The 17,960-nt window shown below is 49.6% G+C and overlaps 1 protein-coding gene and 1 long non-coding RNA gene across 2 annotated transcripts; one reads left to right on the forward strand and one right to left on the reverse strand.

The window, feature by feature from the left end:
- The first annotated feature begins 536 nt into the window (after nucleotides 1–536).
- Nucleotides 537–13,058, forward strand: grin2da (glutamate receptor, ionotropic, N-methyl D-aspartate 2D, a). Its single transcript, XM_019890318.1, has 9 exons — nucleotides 537–719; nucleotides 950–1,062; nucleotides 1,920–2,036; nucleotides 2,303–2,463; nucleotides 2,962–3,031; nucleotides 4,169–4,286; nucleotides 5,505–5,566; nucleotides 6,369–6,539; nucleotides 9,390–13,058. Exons 1-9 carry the CDS (start codon nucleotides 620–622, stop codon nucleotides 12,453–12,455), a joined length of 3,978 nt encoding a protein of 1,325 aa, XP_019745877.1. The 5' UTR covers nucleotides 537–619; the 3' UTR covers nucleotides 12,456–13,058.
- Nucleotides 13,059–13,149: 91 nt separating this feature from the next.
- LOC109528049 (uncharacterized) lies at nucleotides 13,150–14,736 on the reverse strand. The gene is made up of 2 exons (XR_002170629.1): nucleotides 13,722–14,736; nucleotides 13,150–13,662 (listed from the first exon to the last, which is right to left on the reverse strand). It is a non-coding gene; the product is annotated as an uncharacterized LOC109528049 (long non-coding RNA).
- Nucleotides 14,737–17,960: the final 3,224 nt, after the last annotated feature.

Genomic DNA, 17,960 nt, shown 5'->3' on the forward strand with positions numbered 1-17,960 from the left:
AGAAAGGGTTTTTTGCCTGGCGTTTTGTAAAGAACCGATCCAAGGACGTTTGCTTTGTCGGCTTTGAACAATCCTTCGAAAATGTCCAAGGCAAATATCAGCATAGAGAGCGATCGCCCAAATGGGGATCACTTTTTTTGGATGATTCGCATATACGTCAAGCTATCGGAATGCCTCATGGCCCGAGGGGCGAATGACGAGGACGCTGCATAGACACTTATCTATCGATCTGCACCCATTGACACATACAGTAGAGGTCCCTCTTAGCCAATGGGATCCCAAGAAGATGCTTGGTAGTAGCCAATGGCAGAGCAGCTATAAGTATGTTGCGTTCAGGAAACTCAGAGCTGCGAGCAGCAAACCATACTGGATTTTTACCTTTCGTATCTCGAAATTTCTTTCGCAACAAGAGACAATATTTTTCTGTTGAGGTGTGTCGTAACTTGAAAATTTCGTATGAAGAGACGTTCGTAAGTAGAGGTACCACTGCTATACATACAATGTCCATCGGCACACAAACATCAGAAGTTACCGAATGAGCACATTGCTGAAAGGTGTGTCCGAAAGCAAACCTGTTGTTGTTGTTGCTGCAGAGCCCTACAGCCCAGCCGTGTGGGTGATGATGTTCGTCATGTGTCTATCGGTGGTGGCCGTCACCGTTTTCATCTTTGAGTTCTTCAGCCCAGTCGGTTACAACCGCAGCCTGCAGAGCGCCAAAAGTAAGACGGCAACCTCGCCTTTGTCGTCTTGTTGCCAAGCGTGTGTGCGAGGTCGACTTCAAGAGTTGTTTTCTTTCATGTGATTGTCCATGTGACAGTGGGCAGAAAAACTAGCTTGAATATTTCATGAACCCGAGGATTCCTTTCGGCCCCAATTTGTCATGGCGTTAAACCGGTAATCCTCAACGAAGATTTTTTCTTCAGGCGACCTGTTCCCTTTTTTGTCTCAGAGTCGGGCGGCTCAAAGTTCACCATCGGCAAGTCGGTTTGGCTCCTGTGGGCGCTGGTCTTCAACAACTCGGTGCCTGTAGAGAACCCGCGAGGAACCACCAGCAAGATCATGGTCAGTTTGTTGGTTTTTCAAACAAGATTCACACCCCTCCCCCCCATTTATTCATTCCATTGATGTGAAACTCCGAAGCAGGTCAGACGAGCTTTTCTCCGACCTGAAAGCGTACCAGCGTTAGCTTGGCGAGTTCAGAAGCAGCCTGACAGCGTTGACGAGGACTGGCAGGAGGAGACGAGCTCGTCTCATTCGCTTGAGTTTTCAAGCCATCCGCTGGAGCGAAAGCAGGTGGCTGCTCGGCAAATTTGGATTGTTGCGCCTCGCCCATCTCGTGCAAACTTGCCACCGACCCATACAAAGATAAACGACTACTCTCCCGTTAGCCTTTCGATAGCATTTTTTAGCCTATTCGCCAAACAGTGGACTGGTTGCTCCTCATTGTCAGGGTGTGGTGAAGTCCTTTGATGTGGAATCATCCGCAAATTGTCAGCATAAAGATCCTTCGATAGATCTGGTTTTCAAACGGGTGGCCCGGTCCCCACGCTTTGTGACATCATTTAAAGTGTGACACGGCTCCGTGTCAGCCCTGTCACGCTGCGATGTCATCCGGCGACTGACCCTCGCAGCACGGACAACCTGTGACGCATCAACCCGCTCACTGACCCGCGATTATACGTAAGGATGAGCCTGCTTTACGTGCTGCTGCTCTTCGTGGCGTGGCTCTACATCAGCCTGATCGGCTACCTGCTGTGCATCCTCACCTTCTCCTTAGTCCGCGAGCTCTTTTACTCGTAGATTTAGTGACGATGTCACAGAGCAATTTCTTTCCGGTGTCTGACCACTGATTCCTCTTTGTGGAAGTAAAATTCATGGCCAGCGGTTTATTGGTTTGCTTTTCCCGGCCGTTCCCGCAGGTCCTGGTGTGGGCCTTCTTCGCTGTCATCTTCTTGGCGTCCTACACCGCCAACCTGGCCGCCTTCATGATCCAGGAGGAGTACATCGACACTGTGTCGGGACTCTCTGACAAGAAGGTAAAAATCATGCGCAACCTCTGGAAGTTGACTTTGCCCGTTATATTCAAGGAGCAACGCGCGGAAATATTTTGGTTAAATGTGTTACATTTTGATTCCGTGGGCCATTTTTCTACAGTTTTTTTTTTTTTGTTAGATTGCCTTTTGAAAACGGAAAGAGCAAATGATCCACCAACTGGAAGTGACCACTCGTATTAGTTGCGTTTTCTCATCCTCAAAATTGTCCTGGCCTTTGTCGCCCCCCCCCCCCCCCCTTTTTTGCGCAGTTCCAGCAGCCCACTGAGCAGTACCCGCCCCTGCGCTTCGGCACGGTGCCCAACGGCAGCACGGAGGAAAACATCCGCTCCAACTATCCCAACATGCACCAGTACATGATCCGCAACAACCAGAAGGGCGTGGAGGAGGCCATCGACAACCTGAAGACAGGGTGAGTGACGGCACACCAAAGACGCTGCCAGCTGCTGCCACTCAGGCTACAAGACATCGCTGCAAGAGTCGCTCTCTCAGATGTTTGGGCTGCTCTCGTTACTCAGTGACTTCTTCTAGCGTCTTCCTTGGTGGGGAGTCCTCTCGGAATTCTCCACAACTCCTTTGCCGCCTGATTGGTTATTGGCTGTTTATGAAGCATGTCTACTTCAAGCCTCATCGCCATCTCCATCACCTATCTTTACTCGGGTCTCGCTCATCAGGGGATGCTTGAACGTATCCCGATCAACTTCGGGCAAAATCTCAATAATAATGTGGTCTGTTTTGTCATAATCTGGGCTCAATCTCGTTCTTGACTCGGTCTCTGCTCCCAAAAGTCTTGGTCTTGTCTTGGGCCTTGGTGAGTTCTGGTCTCAGACAAGTTGTTTTTTTTATTCACGTGCCCGTGTTTGTGTTTGTGTGTGTGTGTTTTTTTTTTTTTGTGTGTGTGCCGCTGCAGTAAACTGGATGCTTTCATCTACGACGCTGCTGTGCTCAACTACATGGCCAGGAAGGATGAAGGCTGCAAGGTGACCAACCAACTGACTCATCACTAATTGACAAAGTGACTGACTGACTGTCAGACTGACTAAGCGACCGACACAGTGACTAATGACCTGACCGATGGATGCACTGACCCACCTACCGTACCAAATAATTGACCCTCCGACTGACGGAATAGAATCAAAGTAACTGACAAACTAACTAATTGACTAACTGCCTAAATCGGGGGTCGGAAACACGCGGCTCCAGAGCCGCATGCGGCTCTTTAGCGACATCTAGTGGCTCCCTGCAGCTTTATAAAAAATGTTTGAAAATGGAAAAATATTTTGATAGTAGGCTAATATAGCTCAAATAGATAGAGACACATGTTGCAGCTCTGAAAAAGGAGAGCTGTGGTGTTGTTTTTAAAACGTACACTTTATTTATGCTTTTAACAGTCTCGACAAACACAAACACGTCTGCGTCCGACTCCGTGCCTTCTCTCTTCTCGTTCGACTCGAGAGGCTTTCAAAGACAGCCTCCGAAAAACGGAAATTAATGATCACTTCACTGACACTAAGAAAAGCGAAAATAATGCACCAAAACAAAACATCAAGCAAGGAAATCATAAAATAAATTCTATGGGGGCGTTTGTGAACACACAACAAAGGAATGAATAACAAACAATTCTGAGACAGTCCAGTCTCCTACATGCATACAGCATGTGTTTCCTTCATTGTAAGTTTTATAGAAGGCTTTTATTTTTTTGCGGCTCCAGACAGATTTGTTTTTTGTTTTTTTTGTCCTATATGGCTCTTTCAACATTTTGGGTTGCCGACCCCTGGCCTAAATAAATAACGTTAGACTCACTAACTAACCGCCTAATACATAAAGACTGCCTAATGACAACGTTAACCAATCAGTTCACTTATGAATGAACTGACTGACTAACCACCTAACCGGGGCAGTAAGTGAAAGACTGACTGACTGACCGAACCAACTAACTAATGAACCATGTCGCCAACCGACCAACAAAGTGACCATATATCTCATTGTTAACCACCCAAGGATCTGGATCTCCTTGTCAGATGGGAGAACAAAACTCTAAATGGTGTCAGTGACACTTGCAATTTGACGACCCCCATGAAGGCGAGTCTCATCTTGCATGGCTCTTTCTTCACAAGGTCATGACCATCGGCTCCGGCAAAGTGTTCGCCACCACCGGCTACGGCATCGCTCTGCACAAGAACTCCCGCTGGAAGAGACCGCTGGACCTGGCGCTGCTGCAGCTCGTGGGAGACGGTAAGGGTCATTTCCTCGCGTGGGTTGCCAGAGCAGATCAGCAAAGTGGAACAAATTGAGACAAGATGAGATCGTGTCTGTGGAGATCCACGGGCACCTTGCAGTTATCCACAAAAGTTGAATAGAGATATTTGGGCTTTTGCCTTTTCCCCTTTCATCCCAAGAAGTCTTTGTTTTTTTTTCAGGTTTTTGGACTTTGGAGCGACCCCACTTGAACATATTAGGAAATGCAGATGGTTGGGTGGACTTTTTTGGGGAATCCATATTAAGGAAGGAAGGAGGGAGGGAGGGAAAGAGGGAGGGAGAGAGAGAGAGAGAGAGAGAGATGCTGTTAATGTGATTTGCGACCTGTCGCAGGTGTTGATCTTTGAAGAGGGTTTTTTATTTTATTTTTTGATTTATTTATTTTTTGGGGGGGTACCTTTTCCGGTGTTTGTCCATGAGGTGCATGGCATAGCCATATAATGTATCGTGCTCATTTATTGGTTAGTCTAAGTCGCTGATGGTTGTAACGGTCTGCTAGCCTGACTTGTGTGCGGACAGCGTGGGATCGGTTCCAACTAAGTGATGGTGTGAATGGTTGTCGGTCAGTCGCAGGATACATATAGAGACGACTCGATATGTATCCTGCGACTGACTGGTGACCAGTTCAAGGTGTAGTCTGCCTTGCGCTCAAAGTTCCCCCCGCCCCTCTGCGATCCTGTTCGTGTTAAAAATGGATGAAGTCCTGCTGCCTACCGATCGATGTGCGCTGACGTTAGCGTTAGCTGGCGTTAAATTGGCTTAGTGCATAATATCATTTGTGCCTTTTACCTCATTTAAGATGCCTTGTTTGTCTGGTGTATTTGACAAACACATTAGCAAGCGTGAGTAATTTGTGGGAATGTGAGGTGAGCCAGGTGGGGAATCTCCTGGGAGGGTCAACTGAGTTCAGTTGAATTTAATTGCAGCATCGGGATGCTTTTGAATCCCTGCACTAGGAGAAGGAAGAGTTTTTTTGTTTTTTTTCCTCTCTCATCAGAGTGGATATTGCGGTCAAGGTTGGCCCACCGCAGCGCTCCCAGCCCTCCAGATCACAATCATTAACCACGAGGTCAATAAGTGTTGTAACTGTGAGAGACCTCCATTGACTGGACTCATGTTCTCTTTGTGTGTGTGTGTGTGTGTGTGTGTGTGTGTGTGTGTGTGTGTGTGGGGGGATGTCTACTTTTACTTACAATGAGATCGACATGTTGGAGCGTCTTTGGCTGTCGGGAATCTGCCACAACGACAAGATTGAGGTACACGTCCCGGTTTTCAAATACAACAAAGTTGAGATTCAACTCAACTCAACTGTATTTATAGAGCACTTTCAAACAGCCATCGCTGCATACAAAGTGCTGTACATGGAGCAATTTAACATATACAACAAACAGTAAAGCAAATCGGTAATAAAGACGGTAGAAAGCACCGAACAGCAAAACCAAGAACAAATCTAAGTCATGCTGAGTCAAATGCCAAAGAATACAAGTGAGTTTTGAGGCGGGTTTTGAAGATGGGCAGCGAGGAGGCTTGCCGAATGTTCAGTGGATGTGTTCAGTTATTGCTCTTCTTGTGGCTGCTGTTATTGAAGATAAAGCACACACATAATCATGGAACCGAGGCAGTCCTGTGGGAGGAACCACACGGCATCCAGACGGACAGAAAATACAAACAAGAAATAGTCGTAGCGCGAACTGTGGTAGGAGTAGTACGAGAGGTGACAGTGGTTGTTGTCGTTTATAGGAGTAGTTGTAGAAGCAGCTTAGTGGTGTTCTATTGTAGTCGCCCGGTCATAGTGTTAGTGATGGTGGTCGAAAAGATGCTGGAGATTGTCTTTATAAGTATTAGTGTTGTAGGAGAAGTACAACTAGTACAAGTGGTGGTGCTAAGTCGTAAGAGGAAGCGATTGACAGTCGTAGTGATTGTGGTTGTTGCGGAAATAGATGGAGGGGGGAGGGGCGGAGTTGTAGTGCCAATCATGTTAGTAGTTGGCTGATTATGGTGTGTGATGTGACTTTTAACATGACCGTGTGCGTGTCCTCCCCGTGTGCGACGGCGCAGGTGATGAGCAGCAAGCTGGACATCGACAACATGGCGGGCGTCTTCTACATGCTGCTGGTGGCCATGGGCCTCAGTCTGCTGGTTTTTGCCTGGGAGCATCTGGTCTACTGGAAGCTGAGGCACTGCATCAAGCGCTCCGGCAGCATGGACTTCCTCCTGGCTCTCAGCAGGGTGAGACCACCGCACGTGCGATTACATGATAGGCCATCCGCGCACAACGTGAACTTGGCCTGAGAAAGCGGAGAGCTCTTGAATATTCAACGACTGCTTCTTTCTTTTGCGATGGTCTCCTCCAGTCAATCATCAAGGTCACCTATGGCTGCATTGTGGCATGCAAATTAAAATGTTGTCGTAATGGGAGCTGTAGTGCTCATTGTATTCCACGTAGTAGATGCACTGGACAGTGACTCGCCATTTTTCGCAGAGCTTACTGTCAATTCCTACCCTACTATGAACAGGTGATAAATTATTGATATAGAGCAGGGATGGCCAACCAGTCAGAGACGAAGAGCGGAAATTTTTTCCTGCGTTACTGCAAAGAGCCACATCATACCCTTCTCGCGCACGCACACACACACACACACACACACAGACACACACTCACACGGGTGCCCACCAGTGCACTCGCGCACATATGCACGCACACCACGATGAGCAACAGTCGGAACGGGCCGAAAATAAATGAAAGCTAAAGATACAAACAAACAAATCTTTTTTCCCCCCCACCCATTTCCTCCTCCCACCCCTTGTGGTCGACTTGGGACCAGTTCGCTGGCTCGCGGTCGATTCTGATCGACATATTGGGCACCCTTGCCTTAAAATCAGAGGTAATTTGCTGACTAGCTTAGCGCGTAGCGCCGTTGTTTGTGCATGAGCGGTGATGCAGTCATCTGATTGGTTGCCCTTTATGTCAATCAAGTAACGGGATTGATGATAGGCTGACGTAGTACATTCTGTGTACTTCGCGCCTTGTTTGAATGGCATCGCCACTGCCGAGGCGTTTTCGACGCTTGTCGTGTGAAAGCCCGGGAGCCGCATTGAACCAGCCAAAGAACCGCATGCGGCTCGCGGGCCGCGGGTTGGCCACCCCTGTAATAGCGGGACCATATAAACAACCGTCTTTTCATAAAGTAGTTTGCACCCTTTCAAGTGTGCTTCAGGAAGTTGAAACCTGTTTACATCGCTACGCGGGAGGAGTTGGAAGGAGGAGTTTCAGGTATTGAATGTGGGGTTGCTGGAGCTGATTGTTGGTGTGCTCAACATAAAGTCATGACAGAGGTCAACGAAAGGGTTGGGGGAGATATGAAAAACGAATAAAATAACAGTACTGTAAATATTGCGGCATTTTTGTGATGGTGATGTTTGCCTCTGAGGGGCTTAGCCTAGTAAGCGATGTTAGGAGTCTGGTGTGAGCGTCTGGGTGTGAGTAGTGGCCTACCGCAGCTCTTGGCGTGTGTTCTCATTTTCTATTTGTGTGTCCGGGTGTCCTGTTTAATCAACATCTGGAAGCACATCAGCGGCTGTGGCTCTCGTTTCAAACGCGCGGGAGCATCGCTCTATCCTGAGCTTATTGACTGTCGGACTTTTATATTGATCAACGGGACTTCAACTGTTTGGGGGAATCTTGGCTTGTCTTAATCTTGCCGATTATGAGATGACAATATGTCAGAAGTCAGACAATTACAGATGACTGACACTGCGACAGAACATGCAAATAAAAACCCATTTGGGATTTGTTGTTCACATGTACTGAGCAGGTACGTTTTTCCAAAACCAATTTGAGAGCCGCTAATTGGCTGTAGTTGATGTTGATGTTGAACTTGGCTGGTTTTCATGTGGCGTTAAGCTCTCATCTCCGTTTGCTTCTGCAGTGAAGATTTGTGCCAAAACAGATCCCGGTTGCAGGTCTTCTTCCTCCTCCTCCTGCTGTCTGTCCTCAAGCCAGCTTTTCTTTCAGGAAGAGCGCATTAATCACTTCCATCTGCTGTAAAGTAGCTTGAACTTTAAACAGATGCACCCCTCGGATACTGCCGTTGTCTTTTGAAACAGCCGCTGATTTATGAACCGGTTTGATCCCTAAAGGGCGCTCTTGCTCATGTAAATACGTTTGTTCCTCATTAGTCCGAACCAGTCAAGTGAGCTGCGTGCCGCATGGCTGCGCTTCCTGTCGGCGAAGGTGACGCGCACCTCCCCCCGCTGTGGAGTGCAAGTCCTCCCTTATCCAACCGCAGCGCACCACTTTGTTTTTCTCGCGAGTGAATTCCACATTATCCAAGCATTTTGAGAAAAATTAAATCTGCGAGCAGAGATGAAGGGGCCAACGAGGCGTCTCATTGGCCGGCATTCCTGCTTCTGATTGGGTGAATTCCCTAGTAAGAGTTTGTCAAAATACGAACCCTCAAGTTCTTACTGTCTGCTTCAAACCATTTCAGGTATGGGTCCCTGACACCCATATGTCCAGCCTAGAGTATTTCCAGTTCACTGCTGAAACTAGTGTTGTGGACATCTCTTTTTTAACTTTATGGGGAGCGAAACAGTGACTTCTGTTGGGTTTGAGGCCCCTAAAATATGCCCATTCATGCTAGGCTATCCACGTTTGCAAAATTGGTGAGTTTTCGGGCCTCCTAAAAAGACTATTCCTCCTACGTCAGAGCAAATAGGAATAAAACCGTCACTCCAAGGCCTGTTAGCTCGTTAGTTATCTCCCAATGTGTATAGCACGCGTGCATTAATGTCTCCTCTGTGGCTCGCTGGAAGCCAATCGGTGACTCACACCAGTTTCAAATTCATAGAGCACTGAGCGGCGGGCTCGGGGGGGACGCCGAGAGCACTGCCACTGCCGTCGGAGGCACATTATTAAAGTCTCGAGCAGATTGCCGCGCCAGATTTACACCGCCGAGAATACTTGGGCTTTCGGAGGAGGACCATACCAATGCATCTTATCGGTGACATTCACGAATGAGAGCGTTTCTGTGTCTGTCTGTGTTTTTAATGGTCACGTCTTGCTTCTGTCTCCACTAGGGCATGTACAGCTGCTGTCAGTTTGAGGACGAGACGGCGCCAGGAAGCGGTAAGAGTTCCTTGCCGCAGTACCACACGGTGCCCACTGTGGCCCAGCAGCACCTGGTGACCGCCACAGTCAACAACACCGCCGCCATCACGATGGTGCAGCAGCAGCAGCAGCCGCCACCTGCGCCCAAGCACGTCCCGAAGCAGCCACAGGGGCAGACGTACACCACCATGCTGCCAGGATCGCCGCCACCCGCGAGACATTCGGCCATGGCGCTGGGACCTTCTAACAGCCCCCTCTTTGAAGGCCCCATGCCCTGCTCCACCTTCCTGCCTCGCCATGACCGCAGACTGGCCGTGGTGGATCGCTGGAACCGGCCCAAGCCGGAGAAGGTCCTGAGTGGCAGCAGTGGTGCGAGCCTGGGTATCGGGGGTATCGCGGGAGGCATCACCGAACTCCAGGCCCAGCAACAATACCAGCAGAACCTGGGACAACATTGGAAACTGCAAGGAGCAGGTGACAACGGGCTTGATGAGTACAAGCGGTACTATGGTCCTATCGATCCGGAGGGGCTCGGCGCTAATTCGGAGCAGCAGGTTGGGGTCAGCCAGCAGACTCCCAAAGCTAATCCCAGAGGTCCTAAAGCCACCGGAATGTTGAGGCCCCCTCCCAAAGACCCCGGACCCTTAATCAGTAAGCCACCACCCCCACTGCCCTCCTCGCCACGAAGGCCTCCCTTCTGGCGGCGTGGGAGTCTTGCTCAGGTGAGGAGAAAGAGCTCAGGGGGTCCTCTGTATGAGAACATCCTGCCTCTGGGGAGAAGAGGTGGTGGCAGGTACGGAGCAAGTGATCTCATGGGAAGGAGGGCCCGCCATCCTCCCGCACTTCCCCCTCTGCCGGTCCCCCTTTCTTCCCCTACGCATACCCCAACCACTCCCTCCTCTCCATGCCGCTTCTACTCCACCTGCTCCAGCATCTCATCATCTTCCTCTTCCTCCACGTCTTCATCCTCGTCTTCATCCTCCGTCTCTGTCTCCCGCTCCAATTCTCCGTCTTCTTGCTCCAGCGACAGCTCCTACAACTCCTCCTTAAGTTTCCGCTATCGCGCCGGGGACCGTGAATTTACCGCGGAGGATGATTATGACTCTGATCTGCTGACGGAAGAGTCCAGTCTTCTCCTGGGCTCGCGCCGGAAGATTCGCTCCCGGCGCATGTCGTCGCGCTCGCTGCCATGTAGCCCGCCGCCGCCCATCCCGCCGCGCAAGCCACGTCCGCTGAGAGACTACAGGCGAGAGCGGAGAAGTAGCCAGCTGGCACAGTTACAGGAGTGGTGGGCATCGTGGGGTGACAGAGAAAGGGGCACGTCTGGGACAACCATCCTTGGCGATGTGAGTGGGGTAAGAGAAGACAAAAGGCAGCGCAAGGAGAGGGAACGCGAAAACAAGAGGCGGAAGGGAAGAAAGAAAAAGAAGCGGGAGGAAAGAGAGCGCGAGAGGGAGCGGAAGCGACGCAAAGCCAAGAAGAAAAAGAAAGATGAAAAGGTGAGGAAGAAGGAGCGAAAGAAGTCGGAGCAGGAGGAAAGAGACCCTGAGAAGCGAGAGGAGGCCAAACCTGGAACGCCGGACTACCCATCATACCTTCACCTGCGGAGGGAATCATTCACCAAAAAGAGTGAGAGCTCCATTCGGAGCTATGGGTGGAACATCCCAGTTGAGGACGACAGGAAGGACAGAGAAGGAAAAGAGCGAGAGGACGGCGAGGACAGCCGAGGGAAAGAAAGGCAGCACAGACGCAGGAACAGCACACACTATCGGCCTTCCAGCACCAAGCCATCCACATCTGTCAAGTTTTGGGCGGGCAACCTCTCGTCCGACACCATCCCGTCGGCCTTCCTGCCCCTGTTGCCCGTTGCTTCAAAAAGGAGGAAGACCAAAAGCTCAGACAGGGACGTTGTTGGGATAGAAGGAGAAAGAAAACCGCTACTGGGTCGGAACGGGAGAGGGGAAATGTCCTCCAAGGAAGGTTTACCCTACCATGAATGGGAATCCGACCTGGAGGAAGACGAGTCCGAGCAAGAGCGAAGGAAAGGCGATCACGCGAAGAGGCAAGGCAGGACCATCTCCGATGAAGACCGAGACCGGGATAAGGTTGTCGGGATATATTCGGATGACGAGGGCTCTTCGGGAGAGTTTGGGAAGTTTGAGAGGTACTGGGACGATCATGACAGCAGAGCAGTGGGTGGGATTGGAGGAGGGGGCTGGTTTTTTAGTACCTACCCCTCCAGGGACAAAGCAGGTAGCATCAACAGCAGAGATGACTTGTTCCTGGAACGAGGGGAGAGGTGGGGCACCGGAGAAAGCGGGTGGGGTTGGGGGTCAGGATCACACTGGCCACCGTCTCCGCTCACGCCACCTCCACCTCGACGCTACTGGTCAGTGGACAAGCTGAACATTCAGGATGAGAAGACGACAAGGCGCAGGTCCAAGGACAAAGTGAGAGGACGGGTGGCTTGTTCTTCCTGCCACTCCCCTCAACACCATCCACACTCTCACACTTCCAAGTGGGCCCGCGTCACCTCACGCAGCCAAGAAGAGCTTTACCGCCACTGCCAGAGTTTCGGCAGCACCCCGAAACCCAAACACGACGCCTTGTCGTCCTCCAAGCCGGATCGCTCTCAGAACCCCTCCAAATGTGGAAGTCAGTCAAACCTGAGCATCCAGCAACGAATACAGAGATCGGAGAGAGTCAGACTTCCTTCCCCGCCGACCACCCTCGTTCCCAACTTGCCGGCTCCCCTTCCCGCCCTTCCGGCTCCTCCATCCTCGGTTCACCCCATCCGCGCTCCTCTGCTGACCTCCTCCTCCTCCGTGTCCTCGCCCTCCGTGGTATCGTCCACCCCGGGCGCCCCGCAGCCTTCCTCTGTGGCTTCGGCAAGTGCCAAACTGCAGTACCAGAGGCTCCGCTCTGTTCCTCCACCCCAGAGGTTTCCTCCGTCTCCTCACGTGCCCCTCAAGACCAAGGCCCTCTGCTCTCGGAGGGGCTCGGCCCATTTCTCCAGCGTGGAGAGTGAGGTCTGACGCCTGAGGCGATCTCCATCACGATCCTCCTTCCGGCCAACGTGGCCATTCGGTTTCCACACAGAGTCCTTTTCCCTGACGCTCAGCACAAAGCGACCACGCAGCGCAACAAACCTGACACAAGTCGTTTGGAGGAAAACAGGAGCCGATTCGCTTCTTCCCACAGCAACGTTTAGCATCAGAAGTGGGGCGATCAGTCTTCGGGGCTGAAGGGCACTCCTTTGCTAGGGCCGGTAAAGGGCTTTGAGAGACGGAGCAAGGGAATCATTTGTATTCAATGTGCGTTCTGAGGGCTCAGGAACTTTGTCATATACCTGCTGCTCCTGCAAGCCTTGAGCAGTCCTTGACACTCTTGTTCTTTTCCCCCCTTCTACGAATGGCTTACCCCCACTTTGCTTTCCCCACAAGAACTGTTTACATTCCCGCAAATCTGTGATGCCAGGAAGGGGCACCTTCCTCCCGTATGATCAAAACCGTTCGTTTGGCGTGAGACGAGGCGATCGTGTCATCTCACATTTTCAGTTTGTGTTGTCCTGCCGCAAGAACCTTCTCTAGCTTTCCTTCTCTCCGCGCTGTGCTTCTCGTATCTCTGTGCTTTTCTGTCTTTGTATTCTTGACAACAGGGTAAGTCAACTGTGACTGACATTCTGCTGGCTTAATGAAAAGCTGAGTGCCAAACTCCACATCAATTTTTACCCCGTTTAGCTGCCCACTACACCGTCTTACACACATTAAAGGGCACACAAACGCTCACGCGCTAGGATAAATGTGGGGTTGTTTTTTTTTTCTTTTTCCAGAGCAATACATCATGCCGTTTTTCAACGCGTTTGCGTTACTCTTGTGTTGTCGTCGTTGTCGTTATTGATGTCGATCTATATAATTCTAAATATTGAGAAATGTAACGAGTCTCATACGATGTAAGCACTGTGCTATACGGCCCGTGGTACATTCCCGCCAACTACCTACCGCAGGAACGGCAGCAGAAGCTGCATCCACTCCCTCCCTCGCCCCTTCCTTGAATTGAATGTAACGTAGACAATTAACACGCCTGATGGGGATGACGTGGCATCGATTTAGATGTACGCTAGCCTTAACGGGACGCATTTTTTTTTTTCAACCTCATTCCTTATAGACGAAACGCTTAACCCAAACCCTTGCCTGGAACCTTAATAACCCATTACCCTAACCCTGTACCTTTAACTCTACCCTTTATCGCTAATCATGCTGACCCCCTCCATTACAATCCTCATCCTACTTTTGACCGACCTACGTTATCCTAATCTAATCCCAAACACTTAACTCTCCCCATCAACCCAGTCCCGAATCATAAATGTAAGGCTTACCCCTTTACCCTCATCTTGAAACCGAAGCCTATCCCCCAGAGCCCAACCTATGAATGTAATTAGGACCCCCTTCACCCTCACCTCTAACACTAAGACTATCCCTGGACCCTCACCCACAACCCTAAAGCAAATCTTTGAACGCTACCACTGTGGAAGGTTTCCAAATGTGATCATATCCAAGGGTTTGCATTGCATCGAGCATAGCAACGGGGTGTCTCTTTTGCACGCTGGTGCTACACTTGTTAGACCAGGCCACAGGTTGTCGCAGGGAAATGTGCTAAGTGTAGCTAAATGCTGCTCCCGAAGGATTACATGCGTGACTTTGGAGTCTCCGTGTAATTCGCGCAGCAGGGCTGATTTGGATTGGTTAAGTGCCGTTCTGAGGAGAGACAGTGCCTATGTTGGATCCTAGCTAGTGGCAGCATTGGCTGGAATACGCGCGGTGGCGTGCGAGCAGCGCAGCAGCGCCTAATCCTGTTGGCGCACTTTTCAAAAACCGTTCTCACCTTGAAGATGAGCAGTTTTTTTTTTTTTAACCTGCCAGCGAGCTGACACCAGCAGCTAAACTCCAGAAGCAAATGAGAAGAATTCACGCCGCTAGCTGCGAGCCTGCTGCCATCAACTTTTAGCATTGATGGACACGAGCGGAGTGCCAACGTGGTCATCTTTCGAGTCACCTTTTCAGCTTGCCTGAAACTGCATCTGAGCCATTATTTACTCCAACCAGAAGAGACTTTTAAGTAAAAAAAAAAAAAAACATTTCAAAGTCAATCTGCCTTTTCGCTAATGAGCTAAATCTACTTCTATATACCTACATACATGTGACATTCGTGTTTGTCCCAGTGTGTCGCGTTAACAATCTTCATGTTTTCTCTCTTCTGGGTTCTCAAATGATTAATCCCACAGACCTCCGCCAAGGTTTAACAATCACACTGTGCATTGTTTAAAAATAATAATAAATCCTGTAGTAGTGTCCTCACGTAAGGCATCACATTGGTTGAGTGGATAGCACATCTGCTTCACAATTCTGAGGTACGGGTTGCAATTTGGGCTCCGGCCTCACTGTGTGCAGATGGCTTTCCCTGCGCTTGCGTGTTTTCTCTCTGGGTACTCCGGCTTCCAAAAAAAAAAAAATGGATTTGCGATTCACTGAACATTCTAAAATTTAGAGGCTTCATGGTGTGAATGTAGTTGGTGACCAGCCCGTTGGGAGAGCGGGGGTACCCCACCTCTTGGCCCAAGTCCAGCTCATCCGAGGCGCTAATGATTAGATGCACTCTCCTCGCGTAGCGGATGCGTCCTACAAGTAAACACCACTTCCTTGGCGGAGGTATCCGGAAGAACCCAAATGGTAAAGTTAGCCCATTTTGTGTTGGGCGATGTCGTTTATCTCCCATCCATCTTGTCCCTTGGTGTGTTCTGCTTGTGCGGCTTTCAAAAGAGGAAGAGTCCATGTGTAATATGTGTTGCTCTTAAATATCTGAGATCTATATTTAAATCGAATCTGCTCTAAGTTTGACTCTCTTTTCTGTCTTTTGTCCTCGTCTGGACCCTGCCCTCTTCTTGAGCCACCCCGCCCCCGCACTGGTCCCGTGCTCAAAGAGACCACCACGTAACTGTGTTCTCACTCGCCTCCGTGAGCCAACACCGAGGTTCCGACCCAGTGACAGTGTGGCGTGGCGGCGGGGGGGTGCGCCAGTGTCTTATGACCGTCTCACTGTAGCGGCGCTGGCGAGCGTTTGTCTACCTAGAGGGGCCTTCTTTCTCTTCGCTTCTTGGCCTATGCGTGACTTCACGGACTTGCTGCTTTCTAAGCGCTCTTGTGTGTGTGTGTGTGTGTGTGTGTGTGTATGTGTATGCGGGCGGGGGCGTGGCCTTTGACCTCTTGCGACCCCCGCTGCACCACGGGGGACCACGTGGGGGTCTCTGACACCATGTAGCAAGTAGGCTTCTTTGATGCTGTGTCTTCTTGACCAGGGTTGCAAAATTCCAGTAAATTTTATTTTTTTGCGAGCTCATATCACGGTTCATGGAGTGAATGGCAATGCTGACGATCAGTCTACTGCTGATGTCTAAAAAACAGAAAAAGCTAGAAACAAGATCCCCCCGTGGTTAGAGAAGAGTCAAAGCTTTGCTTTGGTAGCCTTGGTGTTTGCATCGTCACAAAAGACAATATTTTGCGGGTCAAATGGCTGTGAAATGGCTGGCATCAAATAGGTTCCAGAGCCAACCTACATTTCTGTAAATTCCTCATTTATTCACCTTTGTTCCTCTTTACTCCAATGGAAAATGTCCAATTTCAAGAATTCATGCCGGACTTTTGCAACCCTCATCTTGACAAATGACAAACACTGTTTCCTTCTTGACTTGACAAAGATGGAGCGGTGCTGGGGCTCCCACCGAGGCTTGGACTGGGCCAGCCAGGGCCGGTTTGACTCCAAACAATTGTTACTTCGAACATCTTTCAAAAGGAAGCCAAAAGTGCGCGTATGTACTCCTAAAGTTGGCGCGTGCCCTGGAATTACCATTTCTAGCCTTGCGGGGGTAAAACAGCCTGCAGCCAAACAAACTGTACAAGCTAATACTCGAGAGTTGTGCTACACGCATTTGTTGTCACACACACACACACACACACACACACACACACACACACACACACACACACACACACACACACATTCACATACACACACATGTGAGGGTGATGACAATACAGTAATGTGATGGAGCAGGACAGATAATTTTAATAAAGAACTACAAACTGAAATACGTAAAGGTACTGACTGGGTCTGTTCAAAAGTGTTGCTAATTATGTGTGCATGTTTTTGTGCATGCGTGTACAGAACCAAATGTCTGAATTGACACTGTGAGAGTGTACATGGCGTTTGAGTTTTGCGCATCCCTTCACTTGAGGATCAATGGGGTCTCTCTGTCTCTCTGTGGCTCGCTCTTTTGCTCTCTCGCTCTTTCTCTCGTTTCTTGATTTTGCTTCTGCAGGGTAACCTGGAGTATCATGCAGATAGTCGTGTGTGACTGGTGGAGACGCCTCTGCTGCTGCATTCCGTAAGCCTCCAGTTACACCGAGAGACACCCGCACCCACACCCACAGAGTGACTGATGAGTTAAGAGTGTGTGACTGTGCGCGCGTGTGCAGCTGCACTCAGCAATAAAAGCACAGCTGATTGGATTTGGGGATCGGTGGCACTAAAAAGCTTCAATCCTGCAGGAGAAAACTTGCTCAAAGTTTTTAATAGATGTGCTGCAGCCTGAATCCCGACTGCAGGCCGTGAATCTAATACAGTACTGTAGTACTCGAAGACATGCACCGGCGCATGTCCTCCACTAGAGGGTGCCAGATAACGACGTGAGTGTACCGTCCCACATTCGTCACCGAAAACCTCCAACGTGGACTGATCACGTGCGTATCTTCCTAACAGGAGACGAGCTACAAATGCTACCAAACAGCTTAAAAGAAGGCTAATACTCGCACAAGAAAAGCTAAGACAATTACAGCTCAGCTTCTTCTTCTCCTTTCGGCTTGTCCCTTTTCAGGGGTTGCCACAACGAGTCATTAATTTCCATCTTTCCCTGTTCTCTGCATCCTCTACTCTGGCTCCAACTACCTGCATGTTTTCCCTCACGGCATCCATGAATCTCCTCTTTGGCCTTCCTCTCTGTCTCCTACCTGGTAGCTCCATCTCTAACATTCTCCGACAAATGTATCCACTGTCCCTCCTCTGCACATGTCCAAACCATCTCAGTCTGGCCTCTCTAACTTTTTCTCCAAACTTACCTGCCTGTCATGTATAGGAAGGCATTTTTAGCCGAAAAAAACGACGATGTATAGTAAGGCATTTTTAGCCGAAAAAAAACGACCATGTATTGTAAGGCGTTTTAAGCCGAAAAAAACTACTATGTAAAGTAAGGTGTTTTTAGACGAAAAAAAAGACCATGTATAGGAAGTCGTCTTTAGCCGAAAACAACCACCATGTATAGTCAGGCGTTTTTAGCCGAAAAAAAAGACCATGTATAGTAAGGCGTTTTAACCCGAAAAACCCGACCATGTATAGTAAGGCGTTTTTAGCCGAAAAAAAACCACCATGTATAGTAAGGCGTTTTTACCCGAAAAAAACCAACATGTATAGTAAGGCGTTTTTAGCCG

This window comes from Hippocampus comes, unplaced genomic scaffold (genome assembly GCF_001891065.2).
Source record: "Hippocampus comes isolate QL1 unplaced genomic scaffold, H_comes_QL1_v1.1 scaffold71, whole genome shotgun sequence".
NCBI lineage: Eukaryota > Metazoa > Chordata > Actinopteri > Syngnathiformes > Syngnathidae > Hippocampus > Hippocampus comes.